This window comes from Acinonyx jubatus, chromosome E4 (assembly GCF_027475565.1).
Source record: "Acinonyx jubatus isolate Ajub_Pintada_27869175 chromosome E4, VMU_Ajub_asm_v1.0, whole genome shotgun sequence".
In the NCBI taxonomy this organism is placed as follows: Eukaryota; Metazoa; Chordata; class Mammalia; order Carnivora; family Felidae; genus Acinonyx; species Acinonyx jubatus.
The window spans coordinates 67,435,633-67,458,375 of NC_069395.1; the positions used below are offsets into that span (position 1 = coordinate 67,435,633).

Here is a 22,743-nt window from a genome sequence, read left to right on the forward strand (position 1 = left end):
CTCCGCCAGGGCTCTAGTCTCTGCGTAGGCTCGAGAGCAAGGGGACGGCCAAGCCGGTACAACATACTAACGTAGAAACTGAAAAGTACCAATACTTTTTGCACATAGATCAAAACTAGAGTGGAGAATTTGGGCTCCAAAAATCAGGTTAGTAGGCTCATTTCCATGTGCTTAAAAATGTTTTTGTTCTTGTTGTTGGTTGATTAAGGGCTAGGGCAAGTCTAAAATGGAATGCCTTTTGCCTCCAAACAATCGGTTATCGACAGTACAGTGTTGGATGTGAGGCGGGTGGGGGTGGCGACGGAGAAGTTGGGGGAGGGAGGCGGGGAGGGGTGACAGCTAGCGTCCCTACCCTCCGCGTTCCCGCTGCTCCTCTAGGTCAGGCAGACATGTTGTGTTTAAACCAGGTAAGTCGCTTAAACAGGAGATTGTGCCGGCGAGCGTCCCCACGGATTGGCTGGTGTTCGTGGGTGGGAGAGCAAAAGGGATTACTTAACTTTAAATACAAACTAAGTGATTCGAGTCACCTGCCTAGTTGTAAGGGGAAAAAAAAAAAATCCTAACTCCTCGTCAGTATTTTAGTCTGAAATCCCGCTCGTAGAAATACGATTTTTTCGTTCTTAGGCGTGTTCTCCCTCTAGAGTGGCGTTCCGTGACATTAATAGAAAACCCTTCTTCCCCACCCCTCCCCACCTTGAAATTTTCTTTTTTAGGATGTTGTTTCCTGCACACAAGAACTGACCTAGCACTCTGCTCACGGTGGTAAATATATCGTACATCTCTTGAAAGGGAAATATCTGTCAGGTTCTTTCACAGCAGAAGAATGGCAGCTTTTGAATGGGGAGGAAAGAAGACGTTTTTCTTAATATCCTTTTGGTCCCGTCTCTAAGACGTACACGTACCTCGCTTTAATTTTTAACTTCCCGTTTAGACTTCAGCAACTGTCTTTCGGCGTTCCTCTCCAAGAGTCCTTGGGTTTTCAAAACCATCCCCGATTGCATCGAAACTGCTCACTTTAAGAGAAGAGGTGAATTTGCGTTTCTTTACGCTTAGACACTTTCTAAAAACAGGGTGAACCTCATTGAAATCCTCAGTGTTGTTGAGCTGTTGTCACAGTAGCTGCCCTCTAGTTGCAGAAACGAAACCTATAAAAGCCCGTCCCCTGTCTACTTAGTCCAGGTAGGCTGGATTGAATGAAACTACTAGTGTAAAAACGTGTGCGTGTTGTGTGTCTGCGTGCAAGAGAGTGTACCGAACTCATAAAAAGCCCTAGAAACAGCTTTCTGGGCTCTTCGTGTCAATTTTAGGAAGTCTCGTGCACATGTGAAGTGCCCTCTCTGAACTCAAGGTCTGGTTAATACTGGTATATTTTTATAAGACTCAGATGTGTCTCCACGCTTCACTCAAACATTTGCGTTATCGGGGTCAATGTGCTAAAACGGAGTCGTAACATTTTTAGGCACGGATGGAAAAAATGTCATTGGCTCCTTGAAAAACGTGTGTGTGTGTGGCGAGGGGAATAGATCCACAAAAGCATGTATGTACTTTAACAAACCAAGCTGTAGAGATCAGGGAAAGAACTTAAGTGTTGATCTCAAGATACCTAAATTGTCAAGATTTACATGGCATTGTGGTGGAACTAGTTAACGCTTAGAGCTTTCGGTATGTAATAACTATTGCTATGGACTGATTCAGTGTTTCAAAGGATTGTGTTCTTAAATTTGGGGGAGTTCTGGTTTTTTGTTTCTGTTTTTTTTTTTTTTTTAACTGCCTCTCAGATTATATTTAGTAGTTTAAATTTCTTGGCTTTATTATTTCATTAAAGCATAAAAAACTTCAGGTCTCCGGTATTTATTTTCACTTGTTCTACTAATTATTTACAAAACATTCTTTGTTAACTTTTATTTTATAAATGTGTAGTATATTAAGCGTCTTTAAAATTTTGTTCAATTGAAACTACATTAACTTTGATTTGCTTTACTGGGATTTTTTTTTTTTTTAATACACCTTTTCCGTGTCAGTGCGTAGCACTTACCCAATTGTTTGTATTCCCTCTCAATCCAATAAACAGAATGAATAAGAAATTGTTGCTGTGTTAAATCTCCTCTAATATCCACTCATCTGAATGCTTACACAGTATGACTTTTAACCTAAAACAATGGATTTGCTGAATTTGACTTTCCTCTGTTTCCCTGGAGGTTGTTTTTAATGTTTACTTTTGAGAGAGCGCAAGCAGGGGAGGGGCAGGGAGTGGGGAGACCGAATCCAAAGCAAGCTCTGCGCTGATGTGGGGCTCGAACTCACGAACCACGGACGAGACCATGACCTGGACCGAAGTTGCTGAAGTTGGACACTCGACCGACCGAGCCACCCAGGCGTCCCTGGGACGTCTTTTGTAAAGCGCAATTGTGCCATCATGGAGGGATTAGTTTAGAAAAAAAAATTTCAGGGATACTTGGATTTTAAAGGAATCACATGCCTGCTCCATTTTGTTCAAAAATGTCACTGCATCTGAAATTCTGCGTTAGGAGTTGGATATGTTGATTAGTGGAGAAAATAGGCTTCCAGTTTGAGATTAAAATTTATTTCCTGGGGCACCTGGGTGGCTCAGTCGGTTGAGAGTCTGACTTCGGCCCAGGCCACAATCTCTTGGTTCGTGGGTTCGAGCCTCACGTCGGGCTCTGTGCCGACAGCTCGGAGCCTGGTGCTGCTTCGGCTCCTGTGTCTCCCTCTCTCCCTTACCCTCCCCCGCTCCTGCTGTGTCTCTTTTTCAAAAATAAACATTTTTTAAAAATTGAAAAATGTATTTCCTCATGAATAATTCTATAGTTCTTATTTGGAGAATTTAAACATTTCCACGGAGAAAGCATTCAGTGTGTGCAAACCCACCGCACAGTTGTGCTTACAGAGAAAGGGAAAGAGCTGTAAGGTACTTCCGGCCAGCGGCAGCATCCTGCACAGAAGGACGTTCGCCTGTGACAGGCCAGCACCAGGCAGGCAGCTCATGGGGGGCTGGAGGCCGCCAGAGCCGGGCTAGGGGGATCTATGTGTTTTCTTTAAGTAAGGTGCTCCTTCGCGGATTTGGAAACTCCAGCTGTTCATTTACACGTCAGCTCTTGTGTCAGAGCCCGGTATCCGGCACGGAGAATTTCCCAGCCTTCACGAATCTAAGTGTGGAAGTTGTATTTTTTTTTTAAGTGTATTTATTTTGAAGGAGAGCACGCATGCGTGGAGGAGCGGCAGCGAGAGGGGGGGAGAGAGAATGCCAAGCAGACTCCGCACCATCACCACAGAGCCTGACACGGGGCTCGAACCCACAAACCGTGAGATCATGACCTGAGCCTAAGTCAAGAGTCCCGACCGAGCCCCCCAGGCACCCTGTCTTCTGGCTCTTAAAGCTACGGTTTGCAAAGGAAAACAGGCTTTAAGTGAAGGTGCCCGAGCCCTTCTCAGGCAGGCAGGTGTGTTTCGGTGAGCTTTGTCCCCATTCGTGGGCTTGCATGCAAAGAACGTTCCAGCAAGCCTCAGTCTCCTTATCCACAGAGACCTCCCCCCTCCCTGAGCAAGTATGCCTGCTTTCGCTTCTGTCCCTGCTCTCCCTCCTGGCACACGTGCGGGGCCTCGGGACGTCTGTCAGGTGCCAGGCATGCTCAGTGTGCATGTTATGCAGTCCCTGTGAGCGAGAGAGTCCCTTTGTGCCGGTTATCTAGCCCAGCCTCACGAGGCGAACGTGACTAAGGGGTGGCGGGTCTGGGGTTCAAATCCCCCTGTGATTCCACCGTCTGCTCTTCTAAACCCGGGACCATGTAGTAAGCAGTTCAGCTTCCAGACTGCGAGTCCCATTTGGGAACACATTTGTTCAGCTGGCGCTCCATGCTGGTGCAGAGCCCGCGCTTGTGACCTTGGCAGTGAGGCCAGGAAGCAGGAGCCCAAGCGGGGAGGGGATGGACAGGGACCAGCCGCGGCACCACGCATCTGTCTGGCCGAGGAGGGAGGTCCCCACGCGGTGGGCACTCACTTAGGCCGCCGTCCAGCTGCTTCCCGTGCTTTTCTTTCGTTCTCCGGTGGCTTCACGGGGCACGGACTCCAGTGCCTGGTTTACAGACGAGACAAATGGGCTCAAACGGACCGGTCTGCAGGCGCGGGGCCTCTGAGCTGGGTGCCTCCGAGCACGCGTGCTTAAGCACCGCCAAGAACAAACTCCCCTTGGTCCGTAGGTAGCCACTTACCTTGGACTCAAAACCATTCAAACTTGGCAAAGGTCGGCGAAGATTGGAAGGGCCCGCTGGTTCTGGCTGACTGCGCAGCTCAGAGAAGAAAATGACAGTCTCGAAAGTCTATCAAGAGACTTCTCTCCACATAAGTGGTCCATAAAACAGACGCGGGAAGTTTCATAGAGGAGAGCCCCCACAGTACGTTTGCGCATCTTCAGAGTGCATAAATTTATAGCGTAGTGGTTAAAATCATGGGTTCTGGAATCTTCAGACCTGACTCTAAATCCGACCACTGGACGTGTGGTGATTTACACAAGTTACTTCGTGCCCCCTGACCTGCAGGCGCAGCTAACGGTGTTGGGCGCTCGGCTCCGTAACACGGGGCGTGTGCGGAGTCGCTCGGCAAACCGTGCTTGAAGACGGGCTAAAAAGTCAGCACAGACGATGCAGTCAGCAAGATCCGGAAGATGGAGCTTCTGCACAACACACGACCTGAGCTGACCTGACCTGGGTCAGACGACCCAGCTTCTTCCAACAGATTGCCGGAAAACCAGAGGGAACCTAGCGGAGGAGGAGACATTAACTGGAGGAGATGTGTAAATCTGGTTTGGATCCATGCAAGCGTGAACACACCAACGGAAACGCTTGTGAGCCAATGGGGGACATGTGAGCACCAACCAGATACTTCGGACCAAGAGATCGCATTTATGTAGGATATCAGTACCGTGGTCGTGTGTTTTCAGGACCCTTATCCTACAGAGATGTGGCCAAAATAGCACAGATGTAATGACGTCTCATATTCAAAACCATCTGACTTCAGAACCATAGGGGGAGGGAGCAGATTACGCATAAAACAAGAATACCCATGACCAATTACTGTAGCTGATACGATACAAAATTACCAAATACCATTAACCAGTCCCTTCACTGTCTTCAAAAGTCAGCATGTTCCCGTGCGGCCACACAAATCCTGACGGGGAGGATGGATGGACAGCCGGACACGTCCCTTTTGATGGGCCCGCCGAGCACGGCGCTCCCCCCACGTGCATCCAGTCTGCGAAATAAACATGGGATCAGCTGTCAAAGGAGATCCGTTCCTCCTCCGCCTCAACTCTGTCACACTGTCACTGACAGATTATCGATTTCAGTGAACGTGGAGGGGCTCACCGGGGAGCCAAGGTCATGTCCCGCCAGGGCCCTCGGGGAGTGGGACCTGGAGTAGTTGTCAAAGTGACCCTCCTGGGAAAGGTGCCGGGGAAGCAGCCTTTGTCAAGGAATTGAAAGAGCAGCTGACTCAGAACCGAGTTACCTCTGAGACCCCTGCAGTCTGGACGGGACGGCCGCAGTTCCCACTGCCCTTCAGCTTTGGGTGACCCTCATCTGGGAATTCAGATCAGTCAGGGCCAACCAAAGAGAATACAGATTTAATTAAAAACAAGTTGATTACTTGCCACCTTCAGAATTTTCACAGAAATTATAGCCAAAAACCACAAGGCTTTGCCCCGGAAGCCAGAACGGCCTAGCTGAATGAGCATCACCTCGCCAGAATGTGTCCGTCTGTTAGCCACGCAGCAAACTCTTGGTCCAAAGTACACGTGGCCGGTGGTGGGTGCCTAGGCGGTACCCACAGGGCTTCAGACCCCTCCTCCAGCTCGTTGCCAGTTCCTGCACAACCAGGACAGCGTTACTCACGTTTGGGGACGGTCACACCCGGCCCGGCGCACTCTGCCACCCCGGCTTCAGGTTTCACGGCCTCCAATCCGGCCTCGAACCCAGTGGGGCTGGGTGGCACCGCTCCATCGGGCCTTCCTGCTGGAAGAGCACCTGGAGAGCGAGGACGCACGGGGGTGCACGTGTGTTCTCTCGCCAGGGGCCCCAGCTACATCCGGTCTGGCTTCCTCGGCAATCAGCGGGGGCCCCGGGTCTTGCCTTCGCCAACGGACGGGGAAGGAGTGGCCTCGGCCAACCTCGGGGCTCCGAGGTCACCTCTAGCAGCAGCGACGTGGGTCCCCTCCAGGGAACGCAGGTGACGGACCTGAGCACGTCGCCCAGCTTTGAGAGCCGGTGCTTGCCCCTCGCCGTCACCTGGGGAAGACGCCCACACTGGTCACCGCCGGCCCTGCCGCACGCAAGCCACACAAGACGGGCGGCTGTGCAGTTGTAGCCACGGCGAGCGTGTCAGGAGGAAGGGCGCACGGGCTCCTGCCTGGCTCCGAAGGCTTGTGGGAGAAAGGAAACCACTCTGGCCACAGCCCCCAGCACCTGCCAGCTTCCCAGGGTGTCCCGTCGTCTCTGGGCTCTGAGGGCCCGTGCTCTCCCGCAGCTTCACCGCTTTCAGAGCTCGAGGGGACACCAAGAGCCACGGGAAATGAGAGAGGAAGGCAGAGAACCAGGTTTCTTCTCAAACAGCCAGGTGCCTCCAGAGGAAAAGGTAAGAAAAGTACCTTTTCGGTCACAGGTTCTCGGCTCTTTGCCGGCACAGACGCAAATACTCGCAGGGAGAGCCTGTCGGGGCCCGGGAGGCCGGCAGAGCACCTGTCCTCACCCGTCAACTGCAGACGCCACGTAGAGGGTTTACCCCTCGGGCTCTGCCACGGCCAGAGCTTCAGAGAGTGGCGTTAGGGTGCCAGACAGGAATGACAGAAATGGCCTGGCTCACTTCACCCAGCGGAGCCGGAGAGGTGAGTGCTCCCTGGGGCTCCCACCAACCGCAGGGGCGGCTCGTCCAGGTCTCCCACATCACGCATTGGTCATCGGCGCGGTACCGGGGCCCCAGGCAGAGCAGTGACGGGCTCCAGGGTCCCTCGATGACCCGCCGTTCCTGCTCTAATCTGATGAGCATCTTGTACCAAATCACTGCCCCAAACCCATTAACCCCGGGAACCAAATGCAGCGGGATCGGCTAGAACACGAAAGCAAGACCCGGCTGGAGCCAGTGCGGTCGGTCGAATGGGTTTGAGGCGGAGTTTGGAGGCCATGGCTTTAAATGAAAATGCTTGATAATATTTTGCTTTTTTGATTTATTTTCCTTTCTAGAAGCGGGAATTCCACTGTACCTGGGCAAATGGCTGATCAGGTTTCACAGATTCTGCAAAGAAATACGTATTTTTTGAAATGTCACTTTCTGTTAGCGTTCTTGTGAGAAAACTCAGCCAACAGTCCCATAAACCTTTAAACCACACTGAACGTAGCGAAGCTGCCTCGACAGAGGCCAAAGGGCAACACTTTCCTCCTCTGCCTGGGTGGCCAGCGGCGCTCTGCACTCTGCCTTTTCTGCTGTCCACAGGTTTCCCTGTGTTTCTGCAGCGGGCAAGGCTGGGGCGGCCGTGCCGTCACTACGTACAAATGCCAGTCCTCGACATACAGACGATGAAAACCACACGTTGGGGTTCAGGCTGACGTGGAGAACCAGAAATCTACAAGAACTCAATTCGTGTTTTTTAAATACTTTATATGGTAAAAATACAGCAAAAATATTTTATTTTGTTCAAAGAGGAAAAAATATACTGCTATGGTCACGGTTCTCAGGATGATCCCTGTGGTCTCTGGCTCCCCGACGACGCACGGTGGTGTGGGCCGGCTCCGGACGCGGCGCCCGCAGCCTCAGTCGTTTATCAGAGCCAAGATCATACTGCGGGGAGAAGAGATCGGTGTTACCGACGTCTCCTCAGCGGCGTTCCCGCACAGCCCGGCCCGGCCACGCTGCCGTCTGAGGCTCAGCAAGGAACAGACCATCGTTTACACGTAAAAGAAAGAATGTCCAGGGGCGCCTGGGGAGCTCAGTCAGCTGAGCTTCTGACTCTTGATTTCAGCTCAGGTCGTGAGATCGAGCCCCGAGTGGGGCTCTGCGCCGACAGTGCGAGCCTGCTTAGGATTCTCTCTCTCCCTCTCTTCCCCTCCCCTGCCCGTGCTTGCTCTCTCTCTAAATAAACTTTAAAAAAATGTGTAATTAGGGCCTCTCAAAGCCTTAATTTTTTTCACTTAGAAAAAAATAAATAACTGGGGTGGGGGTGGGAGTACAACCTGAAACCAACGTTGGGCTACAGTTTGGAGCAAACACAGAAAACCAAACAAGACTTTAATTCTCTGCACATGCAAACTGCAGCCCTCCAGTGCACCGGGCAGGACCCTCGCTTCCACGCGGGATTCCGGGCTGTTCCTGGGCGCCGCCCGCGCAGCCTGACGGCGTCTGACACTCAGCGGTCGCTCAGTAAACACTCTGCTAAAACCACCACAGTTAACAGCAGCAACGAAACTACCATCATTTTCTTTCCCTGCTTAGATGACCAGACTTCACAGAAATCCCCTTACACGTTACTAATGCAGTGATTCGTTGCCCAAATTTAACCAAACCAAGTGCAGCCCACGTGCAGCACAGATTCACGGGAGCGGCTAATCCCCGTGAAAGATTCTGAGAGTTTACCGCCAGTCAGCACAAACCTACATGCTTTACATGCATTATCTCATTTAGTCCGGATCATAATCCAACGAGGCAGGCATTAGATACCGTCCCATTTTCAGACAAAGGAACTGAGGCATAGAGAGGTTAAGCAGCAGCCATGGGTCACACGGTAAGTGGTCGCCCCCAGACCGCACGAGCCCAGCACCCAAGCAGAACACCAAGAGCATCGACCCCATCACTATCTGAAGAATACAGGCATTTCTCCCTTTCATTCTGTGTAAGAAACACGGACGGATGTGAGTGTCCCCCACGCGGCAGGCGATTCCAGACAGAAGCCGCGTGAAATCCCCGCGTTAGAAACCTGACAAGGGGCACCTGGGGGACTCAGTCGGTTGAGCGTCTGACTTCGGCTCAGGTCACGATTTCATGGTTGATGAGTTCGAGCCCCACGTCGGGCTCTGTGCTGTCAGCCTCTGCCCCCCTCTCTCTGCCCCTCCCTTGCTCACATGCTGGCTCTCTCAAAAATAAGTAAACGTTAAAAATAAATTATTAAAGGGGCGCCTGGGTGGCTCAGTCTATTCGGCATCTGAGTCTTAATTTTGGCTCATGTCATGATCTCCTGGTTCACGGGTTCGAGCCCCACGTCGGGCTCTGTGCCGGCAGCACGGACCCTGCTGGGGATGCTCTCTACCCTTCCCCTGCTCGCACTCAGTCTCTCAAAATAAACTTAAAGAAAAAACCTGCCATCTCTATGCAGTTTCTAAATATCGGAACCCTCTGAGTGACAAAAATTTAGGCCAACACAAGTTCTTTCTAACAGTCCTCATGCCTGTGTGAAAAATTAAAATTTACCTGGGAAGAAAAATAGGAATGATCTCGTTAAGCCTGCATAAAAAAGGTTAAGGCTGACTTCTAGTCTCCTAAAGGGTTAATCGAATCATACACACAATTCTTTTCTCTTTTTTGCTCGACTCCTTGGCCTGGCAACAGATAAGGGGAAAGGTGGCATGTTTCTCCCTAGAACACAATTTAAGGTTCAGACAGGACCACACGAGGCTTCCCGCGTCTGGGGGCCAGTCCTTGCTGGTACCCGTCACTCCCCATCCGCTACGACTGGAAGGCGGACGCGGTTTTACGGGGACGGGCTGCCTGGCACGTGGCGAGGCAGCGCACACCTACGTCCTCACCACATCCCCCGGAGACCCGAGGCGGCCGGTCCCTGGGAGCCGGGGACAGCCTCCGCAGCCACGGAGCAACTAGCATCCCAAGTACCTACGGCAGGTCACACAGATCGCTGATCCGATGACACACAAGTCTAGGCCGGGAGAATTCCACAGGGTCCCCCAAGGCTCCGCAGCGTTGCCGCAGAACCCACAGCCCCCCACCGCGAGCAGGCGTCCGTGCAGGGCAACGCCAGGGGGCCGTGGACTCACCTGTAAAGATACATGAAGAAACAGAGCAAGTGGAAACCAAGCTTGATCATGGCTTCCTTCATGTGCGACTTCAGCTGACCCCGATTGTGGATCTCTGTCGGGTCGAACACTCCCATGTTACCACTCGGCACCATAATGAACCTGATGCACACGCGATAAAAGGAAATCCAATCATCAGCACAAATACTCACAGTGAGTAGCCAACAACAACCAGCCTTGAAAAGTGACCAATCACAGGGGCGCCTGGGTGGCTCACTTGGTTAAGCTGCAGCTCAGGCCATGATCTCACAGTTCATGAGTTCAAGCCCCACGTCAGGCCCTGTGCTGACAGCTCAGAGCCCGGAGCCTGCTTTGAATTCCGTGTCTCCCTCTCTCTCCCTGCCTCTCCCCTGCTCGTGCGCGCTCGCTCTCTCTCGCACTCTCTCAAAAACATAAAAAAACAAAAGTGACCAATCACAGCAACCTAAAATTCAGACCAGACACGGACGGACTGAGTATGATGATGTCGTTGGCCACCATGTGGTTTTCCTCCGAAAGATACAACGCTTGTTAATTTTCGGCCCTCTAAACAAATCTGGTAACACTCTAGAGAAGGGTATTTTATGCTTCGAGACCCTTTTACCTGTAGAAAACTTCTAAACCGGTCATACCTACAGCCGTTTTCCAGCAGACACAGCGAAGGGGACTCCAGAACCAAACCGATTTTATCAAGTTCTTAGAAACTTGTTTATCTAGAAAGTTCTGAAATAATTAACACAATTCGTCCCACAACACCTTTACGGGGAGGAGTAGTCTCAGTTATTCCCATGTCACGAAGGAGGGAGGCTCCTGATCCGAGGACGACACGCCTCCATCCGCACGGTCTGTGAATGGTGCCGGTTCACAGACCCAATTTAGAGGAGACAGAAGGGAAATGACCTAGAGTAAGTGCTACCCCGATAAAACAAAACCCCTCTTCAGTTCAGACAGTAAATAGTTCCGACACGGCACGTAACGTCTAACTTTATGGGACTGTTAAAAACGCAGGCTGAGTGCACGGTATTATTAAGCGATCATATCCCGACAAGTCAGAAATGCCCTCTGCGGAGCGGTGGAGGCGCAGCAGTCGTGGGGACGGGAGCAAGGGCCACAAGCCAAAGCAAGGGAGGGCACCGCGAGCCCGCTCTGCGTTCCGACGCCAGACCAGTTCAACCCAACGTTCCCAGACTCGGGAGGGACTCCCAACTTTTTAAAAAAGTCTGAAGGCCCTGGTTTAACACGCCGGGGAAGCCCTCAGGCTTTCCCACTTCCTTCCCATCATTGCGCGTGCACCAGGTGCTCCCCCACACGACCCCCTTTACAGCCGAGGAGCCGGCTTACTCGGGGAGCGTCCACCCGCTTCAACACCCCTCGGGACTACATGTGCAAGGACGTGCCCTCACCTCGCACGTGCCGGTCCCTTCCTACCACGCGCAGTTCTCACGTGGACGTCCGTGAGATGCAAATGCCCCCGAGTTCCACAAACTTAACCACCCCCTCCACTCCCCCAATCCTGCCGCCCCTGAGTAACCGAGAGCTGAGCGACTCCGCTCCGTCTCAGAGCCCTCTCCCGCAGGTCCTGACTGTCCCGGCCCTCATCTGTCACCGACAGGCGGTCAGACTCCTTCTCCGTCCGCCCTCCCCTCCGAGTCCCGCTCACACGGGGGTGTCCTCTGCACGCCCGCGTCACAGCCCTGCCCCGGCCCTCCGGTCCCACCCCTGCCTCCTGGCTCTTCCCCACCAGCCGGTCCTTACCACCCGATGTTCCCAGGAAATCTTCCCAAAGACCACTTCCTTCATCAGCTTAGCTGCTCAAAAGCATACAGAGCGAACAAGATGCACAAATGGCTACGAAGCACATTCGAAGGTACCCAGGTCGTTAGTCACCAGAGAAATGGGGTCAGAACCACAGCGAAACACCACGCCCAATGGGATGGCTCAAACGAAAAGTCACAGGGGCGCCGGGCGGGCTCAGTCGGAAGGGCGTGCGATCCACGATCTGGCGGTCACGACCGCGGGGGTAGACGTTACTTAAATTAAAAAAAAGAAAGAGACACAATAAGAGGTGTTGGCGAGGATGTGGAGAAACAGGAACCCGCACACACGGCTGATGGGAACGCAAAATGGTGCGGCTGCTTTTGAACCCCAGGCAGCTCCTCAAAAAGTTCAATGTAAAGTTACCACATGAGCCAGCAAATCCACTCCTAGGAAAAGAAAACGTGTGTCCGCACAAAAACACGCATGTGAATGTTCACAGGGCAATTGTTCGTAACAGCCGGAAAGTACAAGCAACGGAAATGCCCATCTGCTGCATAAACAAAATGCAGGCTGTCCACACAGTGGAACAGGATTCGGCAACTAAAGGGAATGAACACGGTACCCGCCACACGGATGAGCCTGGAAAACGTGCCGAGTGACAAAACCAGTCACAAAAGAGCACATATTGATCTCTCCTGTCTGACAGGTCTGCACAGAATAGGTTATCTTATGAGAGACAGAAGGTAAACTGATTGCTCGGGGCCAGGGGAGGGGAGGGGAGGGGAGGGGTGGGGAGGGGAGGGAAGAGGAGGGGAGGGGAGGAGAGGGGAGAAGAGGGAAGGGAAAGGAGAGGCAAGGGGGAGGAAAGTGGAGAGGAGAGGAGAGGAGAAGAGGGGAGGGGGAGGGGGAGGGGGAGGGGAGGGGAGGGGAGGGGAGGGAGGAGAGACTGCTAATGGGTATAGGGCTTCCTTCTGGGGTGAGGAGCATGTTCTAGAACAGACTGGTGCCGGCTGCTTACACGAATGAACATACTAGAAAGATCCTGAACAGAGAACCCGCAGTGAGGGAACGTCCTGCCACCAGCGCGCGTGCTGACACACGGGCTCCGTGGGCCGGTGCGCGCGGTCTGGGTGGCGTGCCCTGACCGCATCAGCAGCTGTTCCGGCTCCCTCGTCCGCGCCTGCAGCCTGCCGGCCCTTACGCCTGGTGCGTCTGCCTCCAGCCCCCCAGCGCTCCCTTGTCCGCACACCCTGGAGAAGTCCTTCCCCCTCCTGTCTGTCAGACCTTCCCGAGTGTAGGCTCTGCGCAGACACCCCTCCTGGGAAGGTCCCAGCGCGAGGCCTCCCCGCCACCCGTCGGGTGCCCCAGCCAGCCTCGTACTGAAGCCAGCTGCCTATTTTGTCACTCAGCGTTTGCCTCTTGGCCTGCGGGCAGAGCCCGTCTCACACAGGTCTGCACCCCCAAAAGCAGGAAGTGCAGATGTCTGCAAAGAGGAAAGGGTCCATCTGTTGACTTTTTTTTTTAAACCTTTTTAAGTAGCAGGTAAATTTGGGAACAGCCAGCCAATCTGTCACTGGGGGAATAAATTATCAGGGCAATAAACCCACGTGATCTTTGTGATGACGGGAAACAGAATCTATGGAACTTTTCTGTCCCCCCCCCCCCCCCCCCAGTAAACCCGCTAGAACCTTCCACCATACTTGGTACCACGCACGAAGAAGCCGCATGGAGCCAGCCTCCCTTCCTCTGGCACTCTCTGCTGTCACAGACGAATGACGGTGCGGCCTCGGGAAGTCACTGAGCTACAGTCTCAGGATTCCCACTCTCCCTCCCAAATTCCTGTTCCTGATCACAGGGATACTGAGCCATGCTCAAAGTCTGCGTGGGACGGCACCTTGCCAACTGGGGCAGGGGCCCGTGCTCTGGCTGAGCTCAGGTCAGGGTGCTGGACTCTGGGATGACCATGCAAGGACACTGAGAAACTTAAAAAGTATTGGTTTCCCTCTGGAAAAGGGGTCCAGAGATTTAAAATCCCTTCCGTGGCTCAGGTCCTAGTCTCACGATCTTTTTAAATTCATCCCCCAAATCTGCTCACTTCCTCCTCCTCATAGCCTTCTGTGTGCTATCACCTCCTCCCACCCTCCCTTATTCTTTTCTTTATCCTTCTTCTTTTCTTTAGGTCTTATTTAAGTAATCTCTATACCCAACACAGGACTCGAACTAAGGACCTTAAGAATCACATGCGCTTCTGAGCTGGCGGTACCCCATCCTTCTGATTCTAACTACACTTTATTTTTCATATTTATTTATTTACTGTTTTTTAATGTTTATTTTTGAGAGAGAGAGAGAGAGACAGAATGTGAGCAGGAGAGGAGCAGAGAGAGACAGGAGACACAGAATCCAAAGCAGGCTCCAGGCTCCAAGCTGTCAGGACAGAGCCCAGTGTGGGGCTCGAATCCATAAACCTCGAGATCATGACCTGAGCTGAAGTCAGACGCCCAACCCACTGAGCCACCCAAGCGCCCCTCTAACTGCACTTTAATATCACATTTATGGGACTCCTGGCTGCCTCTATCAGAAAAGCACGTGACTCATGATCTCGAGGTCCTGAGTTCGAGCCTCACATTGGGTATGGAGATTACTAAAAATAAACAAACTTTTAAAAAATTAATCAACTTTAAAAAATAAAAATAAAAACTCACATGTAAAAATATGATGAATGATGACACCTCAAAAAACTAGATAAAAATAAAACCAAAACCTAAAAATCTAGCAGAGCAGCAAGGCACAATAAAAGCAATCCCATCCCCCCACAGACCTTCACAAGAAAATGCATCCCGTATAACTGCCCCACGACAATAACAGCACATCCAGGGTGTGTCCACCGAGCGGGGCCTGAAACACCTCCCGAATGCGTTAAGTTAGAATTCTGATGTGATCTACTCTGCAGGCTTTAAAGTGAAATCCTTGGGGCGCCTGAGCAGCTCAGCTGAGCGCGTCTGACTCTTGATTTCAGCTCAGGTCCTGATCTCACAGTTGGTGAGATCGAGCCCCATGTGGGGCTCGGCACTGACAGAGTGGAGACTGCTTGGTATTCTCTCTCTCTCTCTCTCTCTCTCTCTCAAAATAAATAAACTTAAAACAAAATTAGAGTACAAAGATAAATTAAAAACTAAAGTGAAATTCTCTCTGAAGCATTCCCAGTATATTCTAATTAAAATCTATAACATAAGTAACAAGAATCTTATATTCTTAGACTATTGACCATTCTTATGGAAAACACACACGTCCTTAGACATCGCAACTGAACATTACAAATTGTTAAAATTTATGCGTGTAAATTCGTGTTCTGACTCTAAGACTGGACGATGCAAACTGCTATTGCCAAAGTAAACAGGAATTTATGCTGACTTCACATGGCATTCGGCTGTCAGTTATTTCGTGACTGGCACGTATTTTATTGCAGAAAAAAAGCATTAAAACATTTTTTTAAATTTTCCTTTAAATGCCAGGACACGAAGCATCAGTAAACAAACTAAACTATACTCACCGATATATATTCCAAGTGGCAACGGGCAGGTTAAGAAGGAAGATGAACCAGTGCAATGAGATGAGCATTAACACGGTGACGACGGTGTGGCCGATCAGTTCGGGAATGACCCACTGCAAGGGAAGAACACGGCGTTACATCGCCCTGCTGTGTTCTTCCTGGACGTCGTGTTATCTGAAGCTAAGTCAGTGGATACGCAGCGTTTACAAGCTAGTGTTCCAAGATTTATTTTTAGACTCGGATGACCCAGATGTGCATATGCTGCCAATGCTCACGCCGTGCAAACACGTCACACACAGCTTAAACATAATGCACTGAAATTGCAATTAAGTTTTATCCTCAGCAAAGGTTCAGATTCATTCACTAAGCGGGTATGAATGACAACTGGGGAAAAAACGGAGCATCATTTACCTGCTATTCCGAGGTCTGTGCCAAAGCCCCTCACTCTAACCAGGGTGGTTTATATCCAAATATACACTGCCTTGCAAATCAGAATATCAATCGTAAACATTCTCCAATCTCCCGAACCATGAGGGAAATCCTTTCTCCCCCCAGCCCCCCCCCTCTCTCTCTCTCTCACACACACACACACACACACACACACACACACACACACGTACTTTAACAGCTCACAGTAACAGCGAGGAGCTGACCAAATATGACAACGGACCCAGATCCGGGAATCCCAGCCTAGTGGCCCCACGGCACCCGGGCCCTTACCTACGCGTGCTGCCAACCACGGAGTACTCTACTGCTCATGTGCCAACAGCTGTGGCAGCAGGCCCTCCTTCCACCAGTAATCCTCCTCCCCTGGGAATAGAGACTTTCCTTTCCGTGGAAGTTAACAGTAACAGGCAGACACAAACTGCCTCTTGCAGAAAGGAGAAAGGCAAAACTCAGAGAGGTTGAGTAATTTGCCCGAGGTCGCAAAGCTACTTAGTTGGCAGAATAAAATAGTCTAAGTCCAAACACACTGGGCCCAGGTCTCTCGCATTTCCATTTTAGATCCTTTATTTTTGGAAACAAAGAAGGGATTTGCTAGGCCTTAAACCTAACTGGCAATCAACAAACTTTTAAAGACGCACAATGGAGTTTCTGAAGTGTAACCAATTGAGCACAACGCTTACAAGGGTAAGCTGCAGAAGTCAAACAAACCTGGAGCTGGATCCCTGCTCTCCCCTACTGATTGGCTCCGCAGGCTCAGGAAAGGTCGCTCTCCCTCTCGGAGCCACGATTTTCGCATCTGTAAACCGTGGCTGAGGATGCCCGCACCTGCACCTCGCACCTCAGGACGCCGCTGCCCGGAAGGAGACCAGGCGTGGCCCCCGCAGAGCTGGAAACGCTTTTACTGCTACCACCGGCCGCACCCTCGGCCCCCAGCCCCCAGCGTAGCTTCCAAACTGGATTTCTTACCTTGGGCGGCAGTCACTTTGTTTTACAGCCACAAACGAGAGGCAAGAGTCTTAGGAAGCGACACTTCGCTTTCCTCTGCTTGCTTTCCTTCATTTCAGCCAAGCCCTGTGTTTTCGTGGTCGTCCCTCCTCTGCGAGGTGTCCTCCCCCTAACTTGCTCTCTGAATACCTGCGCTGGGCAGGAGCCCGGAAAGTCCTCCCGTGGAGTAACTGAACAGCACGCGACAGAACACGTGCGAACAGCTGCCCTTTCGGGTGCCCCAGCAAGAGTCCAGGGGGACGCCGATGACCCCGCGGTGAGGCGGCCTGTCTACACGTCGGCCCACAGCCTGGCCCACGGCCTGGCGCCTCCGTGAGTCTGTGAGTGCCTTGCCCTAAGCACGGATAGACGGCCGTGTACCAGGAACTGAGGAAGCCCCCCTGAGGGGAAAACAAAGGGAAAGGAGCTTGGAGGAAGCAGATATAATGTAGGAAGCAGAAGGCAATTTCAAAACTACTCTAATCGAGATTCTCAGAGAGCCAGGACACTCACACCTGAGCAAGGGAACAAGGTCTCAGAAATGTAAACCCTGCCGTAAATGGCGTGTCCGTAGGAAATCAGAAGATGAAGCAGAATGAATCTTAAGACCAAAAGGCAGAAAAAAACCCAAAGGGACAAAACTTTTAAAAAAGAACGGGCAGAGAATCCAGCAGATGAATTATCCAGTGCGTGAAAGCTGGTGAAAGAGAAGAGAGAAAAAGAGGGGAGGGGCGCCCGGGTGGCTCAGTCCATTGGGCGCCGGACTCTTGATTTCGGCTCAGGTCATGATCTCACAGCTTGTGAGACTGGAACCCCGTGTCGGGCTCTGTGCTGAGCATGGACCTGCCTGGGATTCTCTCTCTCCCTGCCCCTCCCCCATGTGCACATGCACAGGCTCTTTCCCTCAAAATAAATAATCATTTAAAAAAAAAAAATACAACCCAGCTGGTAAAATAAAGAACCATTCTCCTAAAGATGAGAAGGCTGAAAGTAATATAATGCTGATTACGCCTCGATTTTTTTAAAAAGTCTTGCAGTTTGGCAGATAAATACACACAAAATCTTTTATTTCGAAGACTAGGTCTATCACTGTATGAAACCACATTCTGGAAAATTCAAAATAAAGAAAAAAAGAAGAGGAGGAATATAGTTTGCCAGAAATTTTAATTGTCCGCATGTCACATTTTTCCCTCATGGACCAGAGAAATAGAAGCAGATGCAGAAGAGAAAAAAACACACGGGAATGACTTCCGGGTGAAGCCGAGAGCACCTCGCAGGATTTACTGAGCTGTGACGTGAACTTTTATCCAGAAAGTCTTCTGTCTGCTCAGCTCGTAAAATGAATCAGGACTAACTGGTTTCCCTACATCCAGACAAACCCTGCGGTTCAGAGCATCCTTGCCAACACAGAGTTCTGACCATGCACTAAAGGTAAAATGGTCTCAAGACAAATCAACTAATTTATTCCATTTCTCAGCAAACCACGAAAAGAAGGTCATCTTTTATGCAACAAAACAGACTGGGCTTTTTAGACACGAGCAGGGAGGACGGGTTTCGACACAGAAGACAAAAACGATTATCCTCATAACAAGCCTTTTCGTCCTAAAGTACCTACGGACACAGGGACAAGGTAGAAGCCGAGCAAAGCAACAAATTTCAAGTGGGGTCTCCCAGTACAGTTTCACGATCTAAAATACTGCAGAAACACAGTAGCTCTACAAACATTCCAACGAGTAGGAAACAACATGCACTTCAAAACCAAACATACATATGTTGGTTATCTATAATAACCTCAAACACAAAAAGCGAGTAAGGAAATGTCTTACCTTGTTTAATTTGGAGCAACATGATCTAGCATTAATGTAATCACATTCTAAATCGGACAATGTAATTATCTGAGGATCAAGATAAGGAATTACAAGACTTTTTTTTTTTAAACTTTTTGTTTTATTGTTTTTGAGAGAGCGCGCCAGCAGGGGAGGGGCAGAGACAGAGAGGGAGACACAGACTCCTTAGCAGGCTCCAGGCTCCGAGCTGTCAGCACAGAACCTGATGTGGGGCTCGAACTCGTGAACTGTGAGATCATGACCTGGGCCACCCCGGTGCCCCTACAAGACTTTTTTCTTTGTTATAGCTAAGTGTTTTTAAGTTTCGGAAAAAAACCCAACTGTAGTGCAGAATTAGATTTGCCTTGAAAAAATTTTAGTTATTTCACTCATTAGACAACTCAATTTTCTCATTTATGTTCCTTCAACAAATTATTTTCACAAAAGAATCTTAGTATGCTCAATTCTCAAGTGACCCATACCAGAACATCCAATCTGAGTTCCTCAAAAGTGAAAATGACCATAAGCGGGGCGCCTGGGTGGTGCAGTCGGTTAAGCGCCCGACTTCAGCCAGGTCACGATCTCGCGGTCCGTGAGTTCGAGCCCCGCGTCGGGCTCTGGGCTGATGGCTCGGAGCCTGGAGCCTGTTTCCGATTCTGCATCTCCCTCTCTCTCTGCCCCTCCCCTGTTCATGCTCTGTCTCTCTCTGTCCCAAAAATAAATAAAAAACGTTGAAAAAAAAAAAAAAGAAAATGACCATAAGAATCGGAAAATAAGACCTATAAAAACAACTTAAATGTGAAAAACCTGAATAGAAAAACAGTGTTGATTTACGACAGACCCACAAAACGTCTTCGAAGACTCAAGATGTGCGAAAAGGAAACAGGACACACACTATCGATACAGTGGGGTCACAGGTGAGCAGTGGTTATGGCTCCTCATAGAGGATTTGTTTTCCTAGTATTTTTCTCTTTCCCAAACTTTGCACAGTAAGCACACGTTCTAGTAGAATTAAGCAAAAAGCGAGTTTTAGCATAGAATATAAACTCACAAAAGCGTGAGGACAGACACAGAGGGAAACGGCCTCAACTGAACGATACAAGGCCTGGAAGCTACTGTCAAATAAATTCTCCACCCCCACCCCCTGCCCCCCAATAGCTGGGACAAAGCAGAAAGGAAAACAGCAAAACGCTGAAGATCACTGTCGCGACAGACACGCAGGTTGATCGCGCTACGCTCTCTACTGTAATGTTTGGAAACGTCCAATAACACAAGTGAAAGTAAGTGTTCTCACCCAAATTCTAAACATTTCTGTATTCCCCTATCACCTCAACACAACGAAAGCCAAACTCGTCACCGTCTCCACAAATTGTTCCACGTCCACGCGGGTTTCGTTTCTGTCGCCAACACAAGCATCACTTGTCCAGGCTCAAACCCTGGGGGGTCATCGCTGCCTTCGTGCTCACACCCCACAAGCAGCCTTCACCGGCCCGCTGTGCCCAAGAATCCTGCCTTCCACCGGCCCACGGTTCGAACCCTATTTCAAACCCACACAGGCCCATTCCCCAATGGTTTCTTACCTTCCCGTCTTTCCTCTTTCCAACCCACTCTACAGACTCATCTTCCTAACACACCATTCGTTAATGTCAAGAACATTCCATGGCTCCCTACTGCCTCGAGGATAGAAGTGAAAGCTCAAGTTGTCCCCACCTTCACAGGCAAACCTTTCAAAGTCTGATCTAATCCAGCCTTTCCAACCTTGACCTTCTCCGGCCAAAATCAACCATGTGCTCCAGATGCTCTATGCCTTGACCCCATCACCCAGGAATGCCATAAACATGCCTGTCTCTGCACCTTTGCTCTTGTCTGATTCTGAACACCCACCCCTCCCCTTCGGCACAGGCTTTCTTCGGGGTTCGAAGTCCAGGAAACTCCCATCCCTACAGAACTTCTACCCTGACCATTTCTACCTCCAGAAGGAAGCTCAGGCAACTATCCAAAATGCCAGTAACGTGCTGAATCCCAGCGAAACACACCCTACACGCACCTCAATGTCTACCTAACACTTTCCTTTGTACACAATTTGCTAGAAGCCAAGGCTATTTTAAATCGAGCCTAGCTTTCCAAACATCAAAACCAGAAACCCAGGTTTTATTTCTCTGTTAAGTCCCAGTTCTTTATGTCATAAGAGGGACATAGGTCACCAAAATTTAGGCCAGTAATTCTGCTTTTTCAGTCATTTCACCAAGCCTAATAAAACTGAAGGTTCTTGGGTGCCTGGCTGGCTCAGTCGGTGGAGCCTGCGACTCTCGAGCCCGGGGTCATGAATTTGAGCCCCCTGTTGGGTGTAGAGATTACTTAAAAATAAAATCTTGAGGGGTGCTGGGGTGGCTCAGTCCGTTAAGCACCTGACTTCGGCCCAGTTTGTGTGTTCGAGCCCCGCGTCGGGCTCTGTGCTGACAGTTTGAGACTGGAGCCTGTTTTGGATTCTGTGTCTCCCTCTCCCTGCCCCCCCCCCCCCGCCCCACTTATGCTGTCTGAATAAACATTAAAAAAAAATTTTTTAATAAAAAATAAAAATCTCTAAAGCAAAAACAAAACAACCTGAAGTTCTCGTTAGAATTCATCTGTTAAAGAAAAAACTGCAGCTGAACTGGGCTGGGGTGGGGCAGAGCCCAGTGGCCACGGGGCGGGCACTGTGCTGGGTGCCGAACGTGTGTTCTCACTACACACACACACGCCCCTTCCTGGGAAGTAAACACTTCCCACTTCACCCAGAACAGACTGAGGCAGGTGCAACACTGCGCACAGCGAGCCTCTGGCTGAGCACTGGGGTCCTCACTGCAAACTGTGTCCATTCCCTGCAGATCAGGCTGCCTGTGCCTAACAAAGTTCGAGGTCACACCGAAAACCCACGCCACGCCTATCCCCAAGCCAGGGTGCTCTGGAGAAAACAAAGTTTGATTCGCTCAGAAAGCAACCCGAGGGGGCTTCCGACTCTCGATGGTGGCTCAGGCCACGATCTCACGGGCTGTGTGGGGTGGAGGCCCCATAGGGCTCTGCGCTGACAGCAAGGAGCCCGCTTGGGGTCCCCTCTCTCCCTCTCTGCCCCTCCCCCCGCTCGCTCTCTCAAGAAATAAACATTAAAACAAAAAGCAAAAGGAAGACATGACAAAGGAAGCAGCTCCCGTGATCCCCGAGGAAGGACAAGGGGCAGCCTGGCACGGATTCTTCCCCGCTGTTTAAGGACCTCTGACTGGCCCGGGGCTGGACGCTCCCTGCGGGTGGGTGCGGGTCCCACATCCACGCAGGGGCCCCGAAAACCGCGTGACGACAGCACACGACCACAAAGTGCGGGCGTGGCCGGGCACCGACGCCAAGGCGGCCGCCGCAGGGGCCCCGCAAGCCCGGTCCGCACGACGCCCGCTTGCCGCCACGGCCCCCGCAGGGCTCCGCAGCGACCCGAGGGGACGCCCGCCGGCCCGCGCGCCCCCGGCAAGGCTGGGTGGGGAGGGGAAGGGCTCAGCCGCAGCGGCGAGGGGGACGGCGGGGCGGGGGGGGGGGGGGGGGTTGCGCGAGCGGCAGCGGGGCCGGCCTCCCGCCCGGCTCCGCGCTCGGGGCCCGGGCCCCCCATTCCCCCGCACCTGCCCGGCCCCGCCTCAGCCCCGTCCCTCGGGCGCCGGGCCCGGCCGGCCTCCGCCCGCCTCAGCCAAGGATACGAAGTACACCGAGAGGAAGATCAGCGCGCAACAGTCGAGGAGAGAGAAGACGAACACCACCGCCTCCATCCTCCTCCGCCGCCGCTCCTTCCGTCAAACCGGCCCCGGCGCCCTGCGCGCCCGCCCGCCCCTGATAGGCCCTCGCCGGGGCCGCTGGGGCGCGTAGTCCCGGCGCCGCGGCATGCCGGGACTTGTAGTCCGCCGCCGCCGTCCCGACGCAGGCCGGGAAGTGTAGTTCGCGAGCCCCGACGTGGACGCGAGGCGAGGGCGGGGTTCCACCTTCATCCTGACCGGTCCGGAAACGGTGATCAGAAGTAACCAGCGAGCATTCACAGAACGCTTGCGTCCCCCGGGCACCCGACTTGGCCACGGGAAGGGGTTCTCCTGGCAAA

General features: G+C 51.6%; 1 protein-coding gene across 3 annotated transcripts; it reads right to left on the reverse strand.

Annotated features, from left to right (window-relative positions):
* Positions 1–7,648: 7,648 nt before the first annotated feature.
* On the reverse strand, positions 7,649–22,506 carry CNIH4 (cornichon family AMPA receptor auxiliary protein 4). 3 transcript variants are annotated; one of them, XM_027046201.2, is made up of 5 exons: positions 22,352–22,506; positions 18,633–18,701; positions 15,376–15,488; positions 10,050–10,190; positions 7,649–7,845 (listed from the first exon to the last, which is right to left on the reverse strand). In XM_027046201.2, exons 1-5 carry the CDS (start codon positions 22,418–22,420, stop codon positions 7,818–7,820), a joined length of 420 nt encoding a protein of 139 aa, XP_026902002.1. In that variant the 5' UTR covers positions 22,421–22,506; the 3' UTR covers positions 7,649–7,817. The 3 variants fall into 3 exon arrangements, with proteins under 3 accessions (XP_026902002.1, XP_026902004.1, XP_026902003.1); XM_027046203.2 differs by lacking the exons at positions 18,633–18,701; positions 22,352–22,506 and adding an exon at positions 16,789–18,600; XM_027046202.2 differs by lacking the exons at positions 18,633–18,701; positions 22,352–22,506 and adding an exon at positions 16,096–16,778.
* Positions 22,507–22,743: the final 237 nt, after the last annotated feature.

Excerpts from the sequence above, each read along its gene's own strand:
- CNIH4 (XM_027046201.2), bottom strand. The coding sequence starts at position 22,420 with ATGGAGGCGGTGGTGTTCGTCTTCTCTCTCCTCGACTGTTGCGCGCTG. Across the intron at positions 18,702-22,351 it reads TCTTCCTCTCGGTGTACTTC|ATAATTACATTGTCCGATTT; the intron begins GTATCCTTGGCT and ends CTTGATCCTCAG. Across the intron at positions 10,191-15,375 it reads GCCACTTGGAATATATATCG|GTTCATTATGGTGCCGAGTG; the intron begins GTGAGTATAGTT and ends CGTGTGCATCAG.